The sequence below is a fragment of the Aquila chrysaetos genome, chromosome 19 (assembly GCF_900496995.4).
Source record: "Aquila chrysaetos chrysaetos chromosome 19, bAquChr1.4, whole genome shotgun sequence".
NCBI classification, from domain to species: Eukaryota; Metazoa; Chordata; class Aves; order Accipitriformes; family Accipitridae; genus Aquila; species Aquila chrysaetos.
Genome location: NC_044022.1, coordinates 20,538,622 through 20,561,792, shown reverse-complemented (window position 1 = coordinate 20,561,792; position 23,171 = coordinate 20,538,622). Strand labels below are relative to the sequence as shown.

General features: G+C 37.0%; 1 protein-coding gene across 34 annotated transcripts in view; it reads left to right on the top strand.

Annotated features, from left to right (window-relative positions):
* DLG2 (discs large MAGUK scaffold protein 2) overlaps positions 1–23,171 on the top strand; it is a 1,026,767-nt gene that overhangs the window by 623,454 nt on the left and 380,142 nt on the right. For all 34 annotated transcript variants that reach the window (XM_030042410.1, XM_030042403.1, XM_030042402.1 and 31 more), the window contains one exon: positions 2,608–2,658. In XM_030042410.1, the coding sequence (XP_029898270.1) occupies positions 2,608–2,658 (51 nt within the window). The remainder of the gene's footprint in view (positions 1–2,607; positions 2,659–23,171) is intronic.

The following is a 23,171-nucleotide window of genomic DNA, read 5'->3' as shown; positions in this document are numbered from 1 at the left end:
CTGTCAAGTTGAAATGGACAAAAACAGAGGGTATGTCCATATGCTGCTAAATGAGAAAACCGACAAGCCAGTTCCAGCGCTGGAGCCATGATTCTCCTCCTGCTTAACTGTTGGCTCACTCCTTGGCTATTTGTTTCCAGCAGGCTCCAGACAGAAACAGCCTTAAGCACTGAGACTTGGCTGAAAATTGACTCTAATTTAGCAGCGTAGGTGCAGCCAGAGAGTCTAAATATGAAATAAAATAGTGCTAGCAATGAATGGAGTGCATACATCATCATTCCACCTGCCTCAGGTAGGTGCAATATCTTATTAGATCCTTTACGAAATAACTGCATTGGTCTTCTGAGCAACCAGCAAGAAAAACAGGGCAGTAAACTGCATATGTAGATATATATGCTTAAATAACAAAAGGAGTTGGATCAAGATCAGCTTTTTAATTCATAACATCCCTGCTGCTATGGAACCTGATAATGGATCTCTGCTGCGATTAATGGCGATTTGAACTGAAGACCTTTTTGGAATCGTGACTGTGGATGATAAAAGAAAACCCTCAGATGATCATAATCAAGATATTGTTTGTGTGCAAATTCAAATTGAGTATTCAGCTTGTGTTTTCTCCTTTCATCTTTTTACAGAGGTTGCTCACTTCTCATGTCCCTCTTTTTCCCATTTTGCTGCACTAACGAGTTTTTAATGCAAAGGAAAAGTGATTATAAGCAGTGAAGCAAAGACAGCTTTATAGAGCAAGACTGAGGAATTGAAGACATAGATCAGAGCTATCCACCAACCTAAGATAAAAGAGAAGTTCATGAAAACAGAGACATATAGATAGCTTTGATTTCATTATCATTAGACAAGAAAGGATGAAAAATGGAATAGCTGTAAAGCTGTTCATATCTAGTAAGATGCCTATATTAATAAAAGAGTCTATGCAGAAAGCATTAAAGTGATAACATAGAACAGGAAAATATTCTATAGTAAAATTTTTGTTTATATCTGGTTTTAGTGTAGTGTAATGTGATTACCAGATTGTAATAATGTAAAAAATACAAATATTATGTATGTATTAAATATTTGATTCATCGATGCTGTGTTTTTGTTTCATTGTTAAGCATGGGTTGGTTGTTTGGACTTTTCTCCCTCTCCCTGTTTCCTTTTGAACACAGATTCTGGGGATTCTATTTCTATTACTGATTTCATGGTTTATCAGATCTTGAATTGCACACAAATTAAATAGTTGGTGGCTTTTATAGGAAGCTTTTGTTTGGTAGATACATGTACCTAGTTATAATATTCACAAGAGAACTACCTAATTACATTTGAAAGGTGCTTGACTAGATAAAGAATGATTTGTGTAGTTTTTTCTGATTGCAGTTAGAAAGCTAATATAGAAAATTAGCAGCTGGGAGTGGGGAGGAGTAATAAATGTTCTTGTTCTGAGAAATAACAAATTTGTTCCCCCAAGATTAGGTCAATCCTAATGCTTCACTTCAGTTTTTCTCTTACAAGTTGTTGGGGTTTTTTTTTTTTTTTGTTAAGTATAAATTAAGTAGAACACTAAAGCAGAACTATTTTCCAGGAAATATCCCGTCAACACAAAAACAAAAATGGCACGATTCGTGGGCAATATCTATTATTTTTGATTAATCAATATTTCCTGGCCAAATCAAAAAATTTGATTACTGACTAGCTGTAGCTAAGGGACACTTTGAAATTCTTCTGAGATTTTAATAATAGAAGTATTTTCATTACGCTACAGTTTACTTACAACATAGTCAACTTTTGTAGCTTTCTCAGATGTGGTACTCTACCCATTTAAGAAATGAGGAAACTAGAAAAGGGTTGTTAAGTGAGTTGCCTAGAGGGACAGAGAAAATCGTGTCAGACTGGAACAAGGTTTCAGAATACTGCTTAAATCGGTGTCATGTCTTCAGCTGATAGATTTCTTGTCCAGTGCAATCCATTTTGGTGCTCTACATTTTGTAGCTTAATTTATTTTGACACTGAAACTCAGTGCAAGAATTGCATTAACATTCTGTGCCTTTTTGCCATTCAGCTGTCTATTACAAAGGTCCTCTGTCATGTTCTTGCCCTAGGTTAATATAGTAAACAAGATATATTTCAGTATATGTATCAGTGAGTGATTTTTACATAAGTACTATGAATTTCCTGTCTGGTTTTGTATTGCGAAGTAAATTGGAGCTCGTAAGGCAATGATCAATTAATCTTTCTTCCATTAGTGAGAATAATTTTTAGAAACACGTCTTCTATTTTTGACATGAAACTATTACCTTGGAAACTATAGAAACATTTGCACAAAGTCCATGAACACGCTGTATCAAATATCAGTCATATTATGTAAGCGACTTAGTTATCCATCATTTCAGTGTTTTACATACTGAACTTTTACTGTTTTCAAGTTTCTAGGCTTGATTACATGCCATTCAAGACAAAGGGGAGCTAAGTAGTCTGTAATTTAGATAGCCTCACCTATATGTTAAAAAAAAGTGTTTCAGTAAACTGGTCATACTGCAATATCTGTACGGTATGCCTACCAAATTACCCTCCATGTGCATTTAAGGAATTTTCTTATTTTCTTTTCCTTAGGTCAATGGAACAGAAATTGAATATGAATTTGAAGAAATTACTTTGGAGAGAGTAAGTATAATTTATTCTTCTCTTGTAGGAAAAAATATAATCTGTAATAAAAATAATGCAATTACTTATAAGATTAAAAATGGTTAAGAATAAAATTATTTACATGTTGAATAAAGATGTCCAATCTTTATTCTAAACTATGAAAATGTGAGTGATGCAGCAGGATAAGCCTTTCATGTTTTTAAGAAGCTTCAGGTGTAGCTACTTGCAGACCAGTATCCAGAATGCTTTTCTTCCCCATAACTATGTCACTGCTCAACTAGGCGTTTGATTATTGGGAAGAGCCCGTGTGACTTGGTGTCTCCCTTTTAGGTTGTCAACTGGAATTGTGGCATCTTTTCTCTTTTAACCTCCTTGATTTCCTTGTATGTGTGTATAACAGAAGACGTAATTTTATACTATAAAAAAAAAACCAAACTGCAAAAGTGTTTTTAATGTCCAAGTGACTATATAAAAGCTATAGACCATATCTATGTGTAAAGGGTATGTTTATGTAAGTCTTAATTACGTGAGCTATAATCAGGGCTGGCAGTGAAGGCTTTGTTGGTAGTGTGGTTTAAAAGTAGCACAAAAAAAGAGAGAGATTTAAAATTTGTGCTGCATCATATCTTCCTGGATTTGGTGTTTTTTCCTTGTGTTTTGGTTACATAGCTGTTTTCTTTAGACTGTGGACTGACTTTGCCACAAGATCAAGACCAGATGGGCCACATATTGTGTGAGAAAGTCAGTCTAAGCTTTGTCATGTGTCATAGTGCTTACAAAGATTTCTAATGGATGCAAGGTTGTCATTGCTGAATTCCTTCACTATTCTACCAACATCCTGGTACTATGAAGTTTTGTCATCTTGAAGCAAACACAGTTAGTCATCTTTCTACATAAAATGTTTGAATGCAAGGCTGAATTTGCCAAGATGTGACTGATACCATATGAGCAAATGCCTGTAAGGTAGCAAACTACCATTAAATTAGATACTTAGATTATACAATTCATTGCACTTTTTCTGCATGTTATATTTTTAATTGTCCAGGATAATGAATTCTATAACCATTCAACTTAAAGGGATACAAGTTTATGTTCTCATTGATTTGCGCTCTCAGGCAAGAAAGAACAATATATCTTTTTACCATAGCCATCTTCATAACAGATAACATATAAGGTTATAGGCACTTTTTATCTAGTGTCTCTCAACTTATTTGCACATCACTAGTTATTCATTGGACTAGAGTTTCCAAAGGTCACTGAACAGAACACATGCCTCCTGGGTGATATTTTGAAAATCGCTTTAACAGATGTGTAAGTTTTCAGTGAACCTACTGCAGAACGAATGTGATTCGCATCTCCTGTACCTGTCTGATGCAGATAATTAGTTATTCATAATATAATACAACACAACATAATAGCAGTTAAAGACTGGACAGCAATAGGAAAAAAAGCTACGGATTTTAATGGAGGATATTTCAGTTGTTTTCTGGATTGTGCTGAATCTGTGGCTTCTGATTATTACTGCTTGAAATGTTCTGTCACATGTATCAGTGTTTTGTCTCAAAGGCAGGATCCTGTGTCTGCTGGTTTTTGTGTGAGATATAAAACACAAGTGATTGCCTTTGAACAGCTATCATTTAGGTTAGACTAAAAGCATTTTCAGAAGACAGACATCCTCCACGTTGATTATGCATTTTCTTCCACAAAACTGGTTTTAGAAATTAGATGGAAAATCATCTCTCTGTATTTAATGGCAAAGCTGCAAAATGTATTAAGGTTGCTGCTGTTGAGAGATAAAAATGTAGTTTGCCTATATCAAACATTTGGTAATAAACTTTCCATTTTAGTCCAGTTATCCAAGTTACAGAATTCTGCATCCCCTAAACCATCAGATATTTTCTTCATGGCATTTATCCATATTTTTAAATAGTCAATATAATTTAAAGGATTTTACAAAGTAAAAGTTAAATTGGTTGAAGGTGCATTGAGGCTTTTGCATTCTTTCCTGCCTTTTTTTTTTTTTTTTTTTTTTTTTTAATAGCAGAATGAAAGAGAAGGTGGTAAAGGATTGATTACTTCAGAGCATCTCCTACTCTCTATAGACTTGGCAAGGACACCATTAATTTAATTGTAGGAGGTCACCTTCACCCATAGGTGACATGAATTTGTGTGGGATGTATTCCTGAAGAGAGTTTCTGGCTTAGGTATGATCCTTGCCCCAGGATGAAGAGATGGCTCCATCCCTTGGGGTAACATAGGACCACTGTGTGCATGTTGGCAAAATGCGTCCCATGTGGAGCTGGGGAGAAGATCAGCAGGGGCTCAAAAATGCCAAAAGGACGCCCTGCCAAGGGACTGGGGGGATGAACGGTGCAGAGCTGCTGAGCATAACTGAGCTGCCTGAGACCCAGCTGGCGTACCAAGAAATGACTGCAAGGAAACAGCAGGCTTGTGTAGAAAGCTTTTTTATTTTGCTCTTTGACATAATGCTGTTCAGTTGTTTCTATTTAAAATGTTGTGTCCTAGTTTACAGTTTAACAAGACTTGGGGTTTTGAGCTTGAAAGGCTTCAGTGAGAGATCATAAAGACAATGAATTTGAGGCAGATCCACCTTAAAGCTGTGATCAGTGCTGATCAGGAGTTAAGGAAGTTGTAAGTACGCCTCTGCCAGCGCCCTCCTTAGTAGCATGCTTTTATCCTTTCACTCTTCGGTTGTGCCAGCCACTTATCAGGTACCATCACCAATTCCTGAGCCCACCAGGATCACTGTTAAATAAGTGATCCTCATTTAGAGCTCTCATAAGAACCTACTTGAGTAACACAATTACACAGTTAAGAAAAATCAAACAAAATCTCTTCTTTAAAAAAAAAAAAAAAAAAAAAAAAAAAGACAGTTTTAATTCCTTCAACTACCTCAGAGAATGTGTGAGTTTCTCTGCTGACTTACAGGTATAAAATACAGATCCAGGTGTAGACTAAGACTTGGTGATCTGTAATAAACTACAATGCCCAAATGCACACTTGGACAAAATTCCTTAAAATAAGCCATTACCTTGCTCTAGCTTGAATATTAAAGACACCATAAAAAGGAAACTCAACATAAAATGACTCACATTAGTGCAGTGATGTTAGTCTTCCATTACTGCAGGGCTTGAAAAATATATCCAGTACTATCAAGAGACCGATTTGCACTTGTAAATTAGTGGTCAGTGTAAGAGATAACTGAATAGACTCCATGACAAAGCCTAGCCTAACTTCTGTAAGCTGGAGGAAAGTTTTAGTTGATCGACTCTTTGGTACAGCACTGTGCTTGGAGACATATGCTGAAAAGAGGATTTTAACAGAAGTTGATGGAATATCAGCCAATATCAATAGTTACCTTGAAGAAGAGTAAAGAAAGACAGTGGGTCACTTAATGATTCATGTTGGATTCAAGCCAAGTTCAACATCTGAGTTCAGATCTCAGTACTTTTTTGCTCGTCTAACCTTGCTTATTCTTTAGATGTTAGAGAAAAAGAAGGCAGTTATGATTAGTAAAGCTGTTTTCACAGCATCTTTTAATGACTTAGCATGTATTTTCATTCTGTATCTGTATAAAAGTAAAATTATATTACTTTTTGTGGAATAGACTGTTTAGAAAAAATTCTATCAACACTGGAATTAAAGACATCTAGTTCTCAGTGCATTTGCATCATGAGATTGACTGACCTTGGTATTTGAACTGGTCAAGCTCTGACTGAGAATTTCCCCAAGGCTGAGACATGCATGAAGTGCCTCTATTTCTTTTTCTTTTATACTCCTGTGGATTCTCTGGCCTATGATAACAATTCAGGTTACACTGCAGAATGTCCCTGTTTTTAATGAACCACATCATTTTACAAAGGTTTTAGGAACTTACAGTTTTGTTTCCTCCTCACTTTTTCAGATTTGGTTGCAATTGGCTATTGGGCTTACTACAGTTGAGGGCGAGACAGGCATGGTTGCTCACATACCATAATTATTTCCTTAGAAAATCAGGTTAAAGATATTCCAAAAGAGTAAATTCTCAATAATTATTTATCATCTGGGACTGTGCTGTGATAACTCTGATAAATTTTATTCTGTATCCACCACGTGCTCAGTGGAGAGACTGAAAATCTACTCTCTCTCTTCTTTCCTTCGACTTGATATTTCAGTGACAACAAGTGCCATGAGAAGATTTCATTTTTCTAGTTCAAGATTATCGCTCCTAAAAGGTTGGGTTTCCACATTTCCACCAAATTCAAGGGTCTATTCAAATCTCAACTAGAAAGGCTAAAACTGTAATCATAAGTAGACTTAAAGGGTAAAATTTTAAAATCCTGAGAAAACAGTGGAAAAACCAATCCTCATACATTTTGGTAGAGTAAGGAATTTATTTCAGGCCTAGGTTTTTATTTTCTTTGGTACCTTGTAAACCTAAGAGATAATTACTACTGTACTATTAATTATGCTGTTTTCATCACTAATTTCCTTTGTGAGAATGCAGAAGTTTGCAAAAATATGAAGAGGTGTGTTCCATTGAACACTGAAGAGCAGTGGGAATTGGATTGTATTCAATGACACAGGGATTTTAATTTGACTCAGTGTCTTATTTTTTATATCTGTCTTGTTTTGGTAGAGATCATAGAATCATAGAATGGTTTGGGTTGGAAGGGACCTTTAAAGGTCATCTAGTCCAACCCCCCTGCAATGAGCAGGGACATCTTCAACCAGATCAGGTTGCTCAGAGCCCCGTCCAGCCTGAGCTTGAATGTTTCCAGGGATGGGGCATCTACCACCTCTCTGGGAAACCCTCCATCTTTCTTATAAGCCCCCCTTTAAGTACTGGAAGGCTGCTATAAGGTCTCCCTGGAGCCTTCTCTTCTCCAGGCTGAACAACCCCAGCTCTCTCAGTCTTTCCTCACAGGAGAGATGTTCCACCCCTCTGATCATTTTTGTGGCCTCCCCTGGACCCGCTCCAACAGGTCCATGTCTTTCCTGTGCTGAGGACCCCAGAGCTGGACGCAGAACTGCAGGTGGGGTCTCACCAGAGCGGAGTAGAGGGGCAGAATCCCCTCCCTGGACCTGCTGGTCACGCTTCTTCTGATGCAGCCCAGGGTACGGTTGGCTTCCTGGGCTGTGAGTGCAGATTGCTGGTCATGTCCAGCTTTTCACCGACCAAGATCACTGTTTGCTTGTGTGTCTGGGAAGTAAGGTTTTCACTATTAGTCAGTTGTGTATCTGTTTTCTGCCTTTTTTTAAGGCGTTAGACAGCAGTTGTTCATGCATCAGTATGCTTTGACTTCTCAGAAATGAGATTGTAGGACATTGCAGTGCCAGGAAAGTCCTCCTTTATGTGGTTCAGGAATAACAGACTGGAAGGGAGTGGTCAAAAAATGGCCACTAGGAAAAGGTATTTTCAAAGTTTAAAAGCTTATGCCATAGACACATGCCTTTTTAGAACCCAGAGTGCACAAATCAATATCCAACCATCAACGGCCCCGGTGGAGTGGTCTGACATCTTCCAACAGGAGAAAGTAAATCTTTTAAAGTGAATGTCCCTCAGGTACCTGCCGAGCTCCTTCAAATGCAGTCTTGCTGTCTGAGTGTTTAATTCTGCAGAACTGTAGATGTTTTCTTCACTGTTGAAAGCTTTCTGACTGGGTGCCCTTATTACGTTTCTTCTTTGCTAGTCTCTGCCTGCTTCTTAAGTAGGAGTAAGTGGTAGTTATTCTTGCAGCCTCAGACTGAAATAAATTGTAATTCAAAGGCAGAATCCTTCTCATTGACTAATTTATATCAAGTTTATAGTAGAATAGTGACCTATGGGTGTTTATTGCAATAAAGCTCACCCACAGGAATTTTTTCCTGGAAGGGGCCAGCACAGTCAGCCTACGAGAAGAGGCAAAAGTATTTATGTATGGAGCTGAGTTATCAGCAAACAGAAAATGTGAATCCCATCTTTTTTATTGCTGTGCAGACAATTTGAAAAACTGATCTCTTGGGTATCCCTATAGAGCCTTTGCAGTGTGTTTCTCTGTGTATGTGTAACACAAAGTTCTGTAAAATGAAAAGAGTAATTAAGAAAGATCCTTGAAAATACAGTTGTAGTGCATGCGATCACTCTGGAGGAAATTCTCTTATGCTTTCTAATTTCAATCACATCTTAGTTTAGAGTTGACGCTGATAGGCAGTAATATCAGCGGCTGTTGTTTACCTTCAGAGAGGTCTGTAAGCATTGGAAAGGGCAGGCTCTCTGGCCTCTAGATGCAATGGATTAAGCAAGGTCTGCATTCTCCTTTCATCTCTCGTGCCTTATCAGATTTTCCTTTGACCTTAGGTTGTGCAGGAGCAAGCTGATGAAAGGAGCTGAAGGATCCTGGTGTTGCAGTCCTGCTAATGTGACACTGAAATACCAGGTCAACATTTTCCAAAGCAACTGCAGAATTTGGTTGCTTTAGTTCAATGACCTAAATTAAGATTCCTTGGAACAGTCTCATTTTTGTGTAACATTACTCACCCAAAGCATGTGACTTTCTCTCACCTCAGAGCAGCCCTAATTTGGCACCCAAAATATAACTAATCACTGGAAAACTTTGTTCTTTGTTCTTATTCTGTCGGAGAGTCATTATGCTGAAACTATTCTTGGTTGTAGAGGTGTGCATGTCTTGAGGGGGCCTGTTCCACCTGTGCTCGGTAGAGGTACAAAACGTGCCAGTCTGGGGTATGCGTGGAAAGGCAGAAGAGCTGGGAAAGGGAGGGCTGTACCTTTTGAGGGACAGAAGCTCCTGCCTGGTGTTGTTAGCTGTCATTCTCCACATACAGTGTCTGGGACCGGAAAGTCAATAAACCCACATAACTGTCTTACTGAAGACTATTGGCTAGAGAAGTGAAGGAACGGCTGTTAATATTATATCCCTCTTAGAGATGTGAACAAAATATTTTTATTTATTGTTACTGCTCTTAACAATTGCATTGCTACCGGTTGGGAGTGCGGTGAAGTAGAACAGGTGACCTGCCCACAGTTGTCCCAAAAGCAGTGATAAGACTAGGAGGACTAGTCTGTTTAATGTCCTTTACAGATAGGCATGGTCCCAACTGCTTCAGAATATGCACTGCCAGAAGAATTTGAGTTATCCAGGGAAAATGTTAAAAAAAGCACATGGCTTTCCATTCAGCCTCTGTTTATAAGGAAGACTTGCCCTATATTTCATCATTGCTATAGCTATGCAGAGGGTGCATCCTTTCCCAGCTGTGGAGTGGCAGCACTTCTCATCTCAATAGTCACAACAGAAAACTGCAAAGCCATGAAAGGAGACAAAGGAGGGGAAAAGGCTGTAAGTGACTAGGGAAAAAAATTTAACTGCTACACTGTAATTAGGAAAAGAAGCTGAAATAATACCATACATTTAGCTCCCTCTCGGTGCCTATCAAAGAAATTCATATTTTCATATTGTTATCCTAGAATCTTGCTTTTAAATTTAAGTGGCTGAAAAACATTGCATGGATGCTAGCTCAGTTAAATCAGAATAGTGTATTTCCTTGGATTTATCACTGCAATGCCATTTAAACTCCTCTGAGGGCATTATCTCAGTGAAGGATGTCCCCTGCCATGCATGTGTGCTAGCTTTATATTTCAGATAGAAAAAAATACTTAGTTTAGATTTACACTTGATGAGTCAAGCTTTCCAAGGCAAAGAGTATTTTTATTACTATGAATTAGGCTTTTATTCATTTGTAGATTTATTTTTTAATGTCTATGTATTCACTGGTTTTAGAAATTCATATAATGGTTTCTGGGTATTTCTTTAGTTGAGGGGTACACAATTTGTTTCATTGAGCCCTTAGGTCCAGGGAAGATTATGAGAGTTTTCCTGTTGTGTGGGAAATTTTAAATAACTGAATATTCTGTTATGAAAGCTCACTGTGGTATTTTAGCATTTTCAAAATAATTTGAAGCTTTGAAGAACACTCAAGCAGAAGAAGAAACTTGGAGATTGTTTGATATATTTTTTTAAATTTAATAAGAGTCACTCAACACACTGAGCCATTTTGTTCCCAAAGGAGTAAAAGAAATTTAATTCTCCAATATACTGACTCGCAAGCCTGAAGTTACTTAAACTCTCAGCGTTGAAAACTCACAGGTAATTTGTTCAGGGAGAGAATGTCAGTAGAAAATACAGATACTAGAAAGGAGGCATTAACACAATACTAGAAAGTATTCTGAAAGTGATAGAAATGAATTAAAAATCAACTGCAGAAAAAAATTCCCCAATAGTGGTAATGATGTATATTCTATATAAAAAATGAAGAAAAGTTGAAAAGTTAAGCAGCATCTATTTAAGAGTTCAAAACCTACCTATGTGTGTGCAGGAAAGAGAATTCTTGTTCATCTCTACTTGAAAGTTATCCCTTAAACTCTGCCAAGATCACTGAGACCTTGAGTTACCTATTATGTGAAAAGTTACTTCATGCAAGTCATAGCTGCCTAGAGGCAGTGTTCTGCTGCCGTTTCTTTTAAATTATTATTATATTGACATTTTGTTTTTCAAGTAATATCACTCATTTATTGCGTTTCTCTCATTTCGTAAATCACTTGCTCTCACCAGATAGTTTGCAGTGAGTAATTCTGCTGCTTTTTTGCATTATTTACGGCTTTATATTAAAATTGCCCTTACTTTAGATGTAGCTCTTTAGGATGTGGCCTTTCAGCTTATTTGCTCTATTATCTTTAGCTGACAAAGTCCAAGCTTTCTCTCATGCCTGTTTGGTGTTCGGAAAGGGAGCATCTTAACGCAGACTGGTTGTAAACTTGCCTTGGTAGTGAAAGGAGAGCAGAAAGCATCACAGGGGTGCGTTGTGCCATCCCAGGATAACAGTGTAATGCAGGCACAGTGAAATTCCTTCTGCAGGTGCAAATGCAGTGGCTAGCAGAGGAGATAAACTTGCAGAATATTGCAGTTTCTGAAAGGAATACTTAAGTGTGCAGTAGATAATGTTGGTCTAATGAAAAAAAGCTTTGCACAGTGAAACAGGGCAGCCTTTTGGAGCTGTATCCTCGTTCTCTAGGCTGATGCTGGAAAGCAGACCTTTCCCCTCCAGCTTAGCACTTCTGCTGTTATTAGACAATAATTTCGCCTGGAAATAATTTTGCAGGAATAAATCCTTTATTGATTTGAGAGTTTAACACAGATTTAGGGATGTTCTGAGTGCTTGGATGGTGTCCCAATTTTCAGGAAGTGCAAACAAATGGGTATTCTGCTCCACACAGTTCAGCTTTTCTAAACTGGCATAAAAAGCCTACTAGTAGAAATCAATCTAAGCGTATCGCCCAAGGAAACCTGAAGTGTCCCGCCCTGCAATACTTCAAATCAATCAGTGCTAGTCACTAATGAGCAGAGCTGCAAGTGTGACTTCCAAATAAACATACCAGTTCTGAATAAAAGCTTCTGGAGGACTAATAGGAGGGTATGTATACACTAAAAAGAAGTAATTTGTGTGTCTGGAATGCTATCTTTTCCAAGAAAGTATGTAAGAGTCTTCTTGCAGAAAGATTGAGAAAAAGCAGTGCAGAAAAAAATAAGACAAATTAAAGAGCTACAAAGCACTGGTTCGACTTAGTTTTCACTTAGTTTTGCGACTGGCATTGACAAATAATATGTAGATTTAAAATGATATGTACATTTAAATAAATGAGAACGATGAACCTCAATTTACTGGTAGAAAATGAATCATTCTGGAGATTATAGTAATCATCTTGCAGCAAACATGGTCATTTTCACGGCAGGACTTTTTAAAAGGCATCTTTGATGTACTGGATTTGTCTCTTCAGAAAAAGCCATGTTTTGCATTGCAGAAAATTGCCTTTCATTTTTGTTATTAATTTAGAATCAATTGTAATGCATAAATTAGGGCCACTCAACCTTGAGGAATCAGTATGCCACTTCCGTAGGGAATGACACTGCAAAGACGAAGAGAAATAAGGGGGGGAAAAAAGGAGGAAATAATCTGCTGGCTTACCCAGACTGAATTCAACAACTGTCACTGCTGTGCATCATAACATAGTAATACAGTATCACAATAAAAATTTCTAATTTGCTCTTTGAATGCAGCACTGCAGTTATTTTCTGTTCTTATGCAATTATATTTGAAGCAGTCAGAAGATCATTAGTCTTCCACTTATAACTACCATCCCGCTTCTCTCTGACTCAATGAAGGGAAGAAAAGCTCTTTCTCATCAAAAGAGGGTTGTGAATTGATCTGGTACACTTTTTTGCAAAGTAGTTTTCCAGGAACAATAGCCCACTTTGTAACATGTAGAAGTTCCTTGGAATTATATGATATAGACCATTTCCTCTCAAAGTTGTCCCTATGTTTAAAACTGCAACTAAATGTCAAATGGGTAAGGTAACTCCAGGTATGCTGAAGCTGTAAGTAGTTGAAAAGCAATTGTATGCTGCTCATGCATGTTTTATATTGCAAGATACTGCTTTACCTTAAGAATTTGACCTAGCTGGTAAGTCTCAAACATGGCTTGAAAGTCACCTTATGCAGCTTAATGTGATATATGAATTCTGACTGAATTCTATGAATAATTTATTTTTTTGAGTGGTTTTTAATTTTGCAGAGTTTAACTGGTTGCACTTGGAACACGATACACATTTCCTATACCTCACCTGCAAAGCAGAAGAGAGGTCCTGGTAGCACACTTTCACTGTGCAACTTTAACACATAGAATGCCATTAACAGGAATTAAATTATATGGGGGGGGGGGGGGGGGGGGGGAACCAAAACTGAAATAAATTATGAGCTTGTAATTTTAATTTTTACTAATGTTAAATAATGCTTTGAAGTGCAAATATATCTCTTAACTGTGGTGATGATGATGATAATGTACCTAGTGTTTTTTTCATATCTCATGATGGGGAAACTTGAAGCACAGAAAAGCAGGCCAGCTGTAAAAGTAGCATGAAAATACACTTATCCTACTCTGTAGTCTAGTAGCGTACTTTTTGAAGTCCACTTTGAAGACTACACAGTGAAAAGTACCTACTCCACTGATATAAAGAGTCTTAATAGTAGTGCAAAATTCACAGAAGTTTAGGGGAAATGGGAAACAAGGTAGCAATTTTAGATTCTTAAAATGTCCCTTGAATTTTTAAAAATGCTAAAATATGTGCACTGACTACTTGTCCACCCAATACTTATTTAGGAATGAGAAATGTAATGAGAATAATTAGTTTATACAAAACATTGGCAAATGTAGTTATAAAATAAATACTTGACAAATAGATATTTTTATTATATTTCCAAAGCAGAAATAGGGCTGCATTACACACTGAGGTACTTATATATGTTTTTGTCAATAATCATATAAGAATATTAAACCACTGAATATCGAAATCGTAATTGGATTTTTAAGCAAGGAGAAATGCTATACCTATGCAATTTATATTATAATTAATATGCTTAGAGATTTCATATTAAGCTTTCTCATGGGAAATCTAGAGATCTATTGTTATAATTCAAATGTGGACGAATGCTTTTCTGAGAGGAAGCTTAGAAAAGGAATATGACATTTCTAGGTATATTCATTATAACGTGGGAGAAATGGGAGAGTCAAGAGTGTGTGTGTATAGACCTACAATAAAAAAAAAGAAATTGTAACTGCTTTGAACTATAAATTTTGAGCTAATGTAACAAAAGCCATTAAAAATCAATGTCTACCCTGATTTTCCACCTCCAAACAATACCATTACTCATCTCTCCCAGCAGCAGAGAAATATCTATCGAAACAGGCTGAGGAAAACCATGATCTTCCTGAAACTTCAGTGCTAGTTTAACTGGGTGGAAGGAAATCAGATAAATCAAAATGTAGTGAGGACTTAGAGTCTAATGCAACTCTATATGAATAAAGCCCAAACCTATCTTTAATTATGAGAATGAGCTAGGGTCTTGATTTTCCAATCTGATTTCTAAAGGAGGTGAACAGCGTCTGCATCTGTCATGCTGTGTTTTCAAAAGATCTTTGAGTACTGAAGAAATTTCAATGTATTGAAAGAGAGCTAATGCTGTGGTGGTGCTTAAAAAGGGTGAACGGGATGGTGCGAGTCATCATGGTATCTGTGTAGGTCAGAGTAAAAGGAGTGCCAGACTGCTCTGGGTAAAACACAGTTAGGTGTTATAAACTGGCCAAATCTGAAGTCATATGTCAAGAAAGAGAATACAGACTGTGTATGCAATGAAGGACTCCTGCCTGGAAAGCAATGAATCTGCAAAAAGTCCTGGACCTCCTTGGCTGGTCATCAGCCAAACACAGATTTTCAGTCCGGTGTTGTAGCCGAAGGTCTAGTGAAGACCTTAGGTGCATAACTGAAGGCTGTAAAGTAGAACAGGTTTTGGGATGTGGAATACAACAGGATCTGGGACCTGATGTGTAAAACTTTTGGAATATCTTGCTTAATTCTACTTGAAAAAGATGCCGATAACTGAAGGCTCTTTAAGGGAGGCCTTGAGGGTTGTTGCGGCTTTGGAAAACACACCCTCTTAGGGAGACACACAGGAAGCTTCATGAATTTAGCTTCTTGGGGGGGAAATTAACAGGTGACTTGGTCAGAGAAAACATGAACTTAAATGAGAAATAAGCTTTAAGAGAGTGTTCTTCATCCTACTTGGAAGGAGATAACAGGAGCTGATGGTTTGATGTTGAATTTAGACAGGTTGAGACTGGACATAAATATGTTAATAGGTTAGCAATGAAAAATGAGAAGGACTGGATGAAAGTTTTAGGAAAGGCAAAAGGGTGTTAGGCAGCAAGAAAGACAGTAGCTGATAGAACAAAAAAAAAAAAAAAAGGAACATAATATAAGTACTAAGAAGGAGAGAGTATTAATGAATGCAAAAACCATTGTCAAACACTAACCAATCAGATAAAGTGCAAAAATGGACATTTTGGGAAGGACAAGGGACACAGCAGGATGTTGGAGGTTAAGATCGGGTTCAGCCACGTTAGCGTATACATGTGACACATAGCTGTGTATGTAGCATATTTTTGAGAGATCAGCAAGGCAAACCAAATGCTCAGAAACAACATAGCATCCTTTGCTGCCATCCTTCTTTACTTTATGAAGAGTAGAAGACGTTAAGTTAAGAAGGCATTAAAGCTATGGTTTTTGTTTGAAAAAAAAAAAGTTCTCAAGGAATGCAAGGAGACAGATGTGTGCTCAATTTCTATAAGAAGGGGAAGAACTGCAAGGCCTGTCCTGGCTTTTATCTCCTTTTTGCAGTCATTGCTCTGCATAAGTAAGAGACATTGTGGAATTAAGTGATATTTTTCTCCAGAGATTATTTAAGTAGGTCCTACAGCCTATATTAGGCAGGAGTTCAAAGTAAATGATCCAGTTGTGTCCTCTGTCTTAGATTAACTTTGAAGCATTGATTACCTACTTGGACATAATTAAAAAGGTGACATTTTCCCAAAACTGTATTTGTAAATTAAATATTTTTATCTCCTTGCTCTGAGGAACAGGGTATTTCAGGTGCTATAGCATAATGACTGTTGTTAAATACTGTCATTTTAATGGTGACCAGAGTGAGTAGAGATCAACCCCACAAGTTCTTAATGTTTACCAGATGATGTATCAGAGTGTCTTTGCTGGAAACCAGTCTTCCATAAATGGAGACTGAACTCTGTATGGCCAAAGTGATTTTTTTAGAGGGTTTTTGAAACCTTCAGGAAAAATAGTCTTCAGATTGTTCAAATTTGCTTATAATATACTGGAGGAGGGATAAAGAAAAACCTGAAAAAGAGTAAAGAAAAAGTAATGTATTTGTGAATAATACATGCTTATTGAAAACAATTACCAAGAAAAAGTGTTTGAAATAACACACACTTGAAATAAATAAAATTTTAAAATACAAATAAACATTAGACAAAACCAGCCTACCTGAAGAGGAAATAAAAACAATAACAGCTGTTATGGGACACAAATGTATGCTTTGGAAATTGTCAGATTTTGTTATATTATTCTGCTATGCTTAACAAGCATTTTGCTCGTATTGTATTTTCTCGGGTAAATCTACTCTCTAGATACCATGGCTAACTAGCAAAAGTGATTTATAGGTACAAAAGCTCTTGCTTCACTGGAAAACAGAGTGTATGTATGAAAAATGCACAAGTCAAAGCGAACAATGAAGCACAGTGCAGCAATCAAGCTGGATCCTGGAGACCAGCTGCACTAAAGGGAGCACAACCACATTAACTTGTTCTCAACAGAAACACGTGCAACAATACAGTGACAGGACTGTGATGCTAAATAGAGTCAATATACTCCACTGTAAACCGCAGAGTCAACGTTAGTTTAAAGTTCTTTGCACAGTAATACATTCGAAGTATAACTATGTCCAAAAAACCCACAAAAAGCCCTAGTGGTCGGGTGTACAGTGAAAAACCACGTCACGAAGAGGTTGATAGGAGCTTGAAAATGGTGGAGCAAAAAAGCTCCAAAGCAGGTGCATTTAGTTGCAGGTGAATTTTAGACTGCACAGAGATCTGCAGCCTACGAGAGAGAAAGGTTTTGTTGAGAAACTGAATGGCAAACCAACATTTTTAAAGCTTAAGGTGAAAATGGAACTAGAACTGTAAACACTATTATAACTTTTACCAAAATCTCAATGGCCCCAAATCCTCTGTCCTTCTTGAAAATTTAGAATAACAATAATGTAGGGACAATGTGCAAACATTGGATACCCTGGAAAATGCCATCAAAAAGCAAATGCAATATTTTCCTATATTTCTTCCATTTCCAATGAGTGTGTTTATTTTGTTTTGGTTTTACCTTTATCTTATTGATGTCCTAGCTTTCAGAGGTCTTTAAAATGTGGTTATAATTGCTTTCTTTCCTTCTTACCTTTGGCAAAAAATACAATTTTTGAAGATGTTACAGTGTAAGAATTGGCTATATAAATAATTTTAATAATAAGTAAAAATCAAAGTTATGTATCCATGAAGATATCTGGTAAATTGGTTCTCAGGATTAGTGTGTGTTGTTTTCTCAATCAGGTTTTCCAAAAAAAAAAAAAAAAAAAGGATTCCAGAGCATCTGTTTATCCTGCACGTGCTTGCCTTGTAAATAACTGTCAGAGCCACATTGGCCGAAAAGCTGTTACTTCTTTGAACAAAAAGTAGTGATAAGAATCATAGTTGGTTATAAAGCATCTCGAAGTTTTGCCTTAGAGGATACTATTTATGTGGATAGGATATTGAACAAGTCTTCCAACAGAAGCAGTGATTCACCTGGATAATATAATAAAGCATTTATCTTCTCCACATTTGGGAGAAAGGGAGCTGCCACCTTTTTTAACGCTGGTATTTGTGGCTTAGATTCATAAAGGGACTTAGATGGCCAAAGCAGCCACATAGATGAAGAAATGCAGGCTTCCAACTCTAAAAAAGGGCATAGCAATTTAAGTACCACAGGTCCGTGTGCATTTCAGAATGTGCTGCCATTGATGCTGGTGACCTTAATTCCACTCTTGCGCTTTCCTGGGAGTGCTGCTGCTCATAGATCACCACTTGTCTTTCAGCTGGCACCATACGAGATTCATGAACATGATGTCTCTGGGTTTGAGTCACTTAAGAAGTTTGATTTCCCAGAGGCACTCTGAACCTGCTCATTTAATAGGGAGGGATGAAGAGACACGTGGTAGCCGCCTATCTGTTCCCACCCCACCATTCAGATGGAGACATGCGTGATTAAGATCTCTTTAACCTGGGGAGCTATGAATAAAGTTTCCATTTCCTAAGAAAGCACTTTAGTCCCCAGGCAATTTGCATCCATATGATATGGAGATGCTTGAGCCTCCCTTTGGAAGGAGCAAGAGGAAAAAAAAGCTACAGTGGAGTCAAGAATTCATGGTTATCAGGACCGGGAATGCAATAGATTAGAGGGAACTTGCTTCTGTAGCCCTAGGGTGTTAATCTTTACCAGGCAGACTGGCAATTGCCTTAAGGGACTACTAGGACATTTTGCATTTTTAAAAGTTCCAATCTAAAACCCAGAGACAACATTAGGTCTGAGCTCAGTGAGTGGGTAGAAAACTGGATCTCAGGTCTCGTTCTATTTCCAGCTACAATGGATAGTCTCTTCTTGAAGTGCTGGGTTTTTTAGTACTCCAAAGATTTGCTAAAATTGTTATTCAGGATGCTATTTATGATACTTGATTTGTTGACTCCTGCTTTGATGTAGAATAAGAAATATGGCTTTGTTTTCATTTCTAAATAAGAGAATCCTTATTTGCATCATTGCTAGGATACAGTAGTACCAGCTGGAGGAATCTTGCTAGAAATTTTAACAGATGGATTTAAGTCTTTCTTTTTGACATTTCTAACCTGAACACATCTGGGAGACTGTGTTCAGATTAATTTTCAGAGTTACTGGCAGTATCCAAAGCACTTTTGGGAAATTATATGAGTTGTTGCATTGATCAGAACAACTGATCCAAAGCTCTCCTGCAACAGTGAGGCCTTTTAAAAGTGCACTGCAAAGCGTTTCAGGGATTTGAAGGTCACAGTGTTTGCATCATAGACAATCGTGTATGCTTCAAAACAAAAGTGCTGCAAGGAAAGCATATATAAGAGTTCTCTTTGGATGTAAGAAAGGGCAGCGTATCCCCATCACACGACATTTGGGATCTCTAACATTTACACTGTGGAAAACTCAGTCATTAGACATTTGTCATTTAATTGATCGGTGGCAAGAATGATGTCAACATCAATTTGAAGAGACTACTGCAGAAAACGGGACCTGATTTTATAAGTTTTTTCTTGTGGTTTTTGAGTGAACATCTGTGTGCTGCAAGGTGGAGTCTGAATTCCTTGTACTGCTGCTGGGAAGCAAGTTTGAAGGCATTAGACACAGGCAAGACTGAGTGAAAAAGTAAGTCACTCCTAAATAATTTTGTTGCTGTGGCACTAAGTTGTTTTAGAAAACAGTTCATTGCTGTGGAGGTATTGAGAAAGTAGACATTAACCCAGTGAATAACTTAAAGCAGTATGCAAACTGAAATTGATGGAGAAACCATTCTTTCTAATTAATTTTTTCTAGTGTCATAAGGCATAGACAAGCGCTTGTAACTTCCGTTCGCTTTCTTTTTCATTTATTTTCTCTTTTGTTCCTTTTATCTTTGTAATGTACCATTCAAATAGTAAAGCACTTAGCAATGAGGTTTCCTTCAAAAAAGCCTGCTGAGGCAGCAGTATTGTTTAGAATAGAATTAAATAGCACTTCTCTTAAACCTGCAAACTGACCAAATTCAGCCAATTATTTTTTGTTGTTGTTTTTATGCTAACCAAAACCAGTGTCCTCTCACATTTGTAGGAGAAGAGTCTCTTGCTGTTTGCTTGATCTCATGTAGTAGTTTGTGGCCATTTAACAAACAAAAAGAAAGCAAACTATAACCTGAAAATGTTATGAAAATAAGCTAGAAAAAGGGCAACATCCTGTACTTTTTAACTTACAGAGGTAGTGAAGAAGAGAATGCTACTGCAGCTGGTGAAAAAGGAAATGCAAAAAAAAAAAAAATGAAAAAAAAGAAAAGGCACCCACCAGAAATTATAAAGGAATGGGTAGAGAATAGAAATGAGACCATCAGAGAAAACAGATGGCATGTTCATCTTGCTTTAGGCACGCACTCATAAACTGATCCAAAGCCTCATGAAGTCAATAGGAGGCTCTTCACAGTCACTAATGGATTTTGGATCTGGCCCTAATGAAGAGGGTGATACAGGCTAATTGCCTTACTTAGTCTGCTGATAGAGCTGATAGATGTAGTTTCATAAATGCAAACAAGTAAAAAAGATTTTTAAAATTCTTCAGCCTAATATTTACAGGGTGAAGAGCTCACAGAAACCACAGCAGCAGAGGCTTTGTTCTGTGTTGATTTTGTGTTCCAGTCAATAGTATCGTTATCTGTGTATTTTTCATGTTTCTGTGCAAATATTTTATAAATATTAAATGTAATAATTTTGTACATGTGCAATGGGGAAAATGGCCCATGGGTTATTTAGCTTTTATGCACTCATCTTAGCCTGTTTCTAGTGTGTTATTGATCTTTAAAAATACACAGACTAATGCTAGTATAGTAATTATTTTCTCATCTGTATCACCATGACTTTGCTTATCAATATCCCCATATTCTAGCTGAATTTGGCGATGGTTGTTTCAATTCTAGTATTTCTGATTATTGAGAGAAGTAATGCTGGAGATTGTACAATTACAAGAGATGTAACTTCTCTATCTGGAGAACAGGCAGTGCTAATAACAGATACTAGGTATCCCTGGATTTCATAGCCAATATATTTCTTTACCAGATGGTGACTGAAACAGAAAGAAATGGTAATATTTTAGATCTCACTAATAAAGATCTCATAGAAGACTTGAATTTAGTAAAGAACTTAGGACCAAGTCCTATCAAATCATTTAAATTGAAAGAAAACATTTCAATTGAGTTTCTCAGTGTATAAAGGGAAAACTCTAGGAAACCAAAGGAACCAGTTACTAAGCTAAGTTGCGGAGGTAAACACTGGAAATGGAGAAGACTTCGAAAGACTTTGAATGAATTTTGCTACTTAGTGGGGAAAAAAGCTGTAAGGAATGATCCTGGGCCTTAAGTGGAGGAAAAAATGCTTCTGACAGAATATTAAGAGTAGAAAAAAGGATTGGTCTGTGGCAAAAAGTACATCTGAGAGGTCAGCATTTTAGAGAGAAGTGAGAATTGGCAAAAGTCAAGCTGAAATAGACCTTGCTAAAAAAAAAAAAAAAATCATTACAAGTTTATTTTCTAAATAGAAAAAATAAACAGGGAATAAGTTTTGGAGCACTACCTAGTGAGACAAAATAATGATTGGTTTTGCACCATCTTCAAACTAGTACTTTGACTCCATATTTCTTAAGGACCATCATTTTGAATATGGACAAAAAGCAAAATAGCAAATTGTTTAGAAATAGAACATATGAACAAGGAAAACTTCAAGAGCCCAAAATGCATTTAAATTGTGGGAGGGCAGGTGATTTCCTCTCTAGAATTTTAAATAAACTAAATAAAGTTTTTAACACATCCATCAAGTCAGTGGTCACACATTTGACGCGGAATATAGCAAGTTCATGTAATGGGAAAGGAGAAAATATGTTGTAACCCATAGTTTCAGCTAAATAGCATGCTAAACTTAGAACAGCTTTGAGTGTTCTTTCATATTTAGGTCATGGAAATAAATGGAAAATTTGATAAAATTCAACACAGTTTAGCAAAGCTGGATTGTACCACACTAATTTGATAGCTTTTTTGTAACTGACTTCCTAGGAGAAGAAAATCTGTGTTCCCTTTCCCAACTTAAACATAGTAAGCGTTATGCTGGAGAATGTGGGGATTAGTAAAAAAGCTGTGAAATGGGTAGTACCTGTTTTTATGGGAGATGGCAGGGCTTGCTCTGAAGAGGTAACTGGCAGGTTGGAAGACTATTAGATGAGTCCTCTAGGATGGTTCTTGAGATGCATTCTGTTTAGTAATGATCTTAGCACAAAATGTTTCTACTTGACATACTCCGTATGTCTGTGAAATTACCTGATGCCACAGTGTTGGGAAGAGTTTTCGGTATAGGGAGGATGTAAGTATGCTAAAGATCAGTGGGTAATCTCAAGAACTGATGTAAAAGAAAGGTAATTAAATTTAATCATACCAAGTGGTATGTTAAGTACCTGTAACTAAGAGCAAGAACTTATGCTATATAACTAAAGCTCATTAACTGACAGAGGTGAAAAAGATTTTCGTGAAGTAGTCTTGTATAAGTAAATTAATGTTAAGTAGTTGTAAAAAAAGACAAACTGAAAAAGATGTGCAGACCTAGCAGTATCAAAGGAGGTATTTCCTGTAGATATGAAGAGATATTAAAGCTATGTGCCAAAGTATCATTAGGTATATTGGAATATTGCATTTGTGTCTGGTTTCCTGTGTTAAACAAAATGAATTCAAATGAAGATAGGTTCAGGAAATGGCTACTAGAATAGTGTAGGTAATAGGCTGGCTTCTGAGAAGACTCTAAAAACTTGTCCCATTAAGTCTAGAAAAACAAAGACTGAGAGGAGAGATGATTGCCATCTGTAAATACATTTGAGGGTAAAAACCAGAGAGGGAAGATAATTAGGTGGATCAAAGGAAATTGTTGATAGAATAACAAATGAGTCTGAATTGGCCATGTATAAATTTAGGCTGAAAATTGAATAAAGTTACTAACCTTGAAAGTCATTAAGCATCCTTCCTCACACTGACTTTGTGGCGTAGCCTTCCAGTAAGAATAATTTTTGAAGTAGAGCTTGACCAGTTTATGAAAGAGATTACTTTACACAGTTTTCTGCAGCAGCCACAAGGCTCAACTCAGAAACCCAGGACCTCTTTTCCTGTGATTCTGAGGAATGTGCTCATAGAAAACACTGTAAGATTCCTGATTTTAAAACCTATCTAGATAGATAAAACAG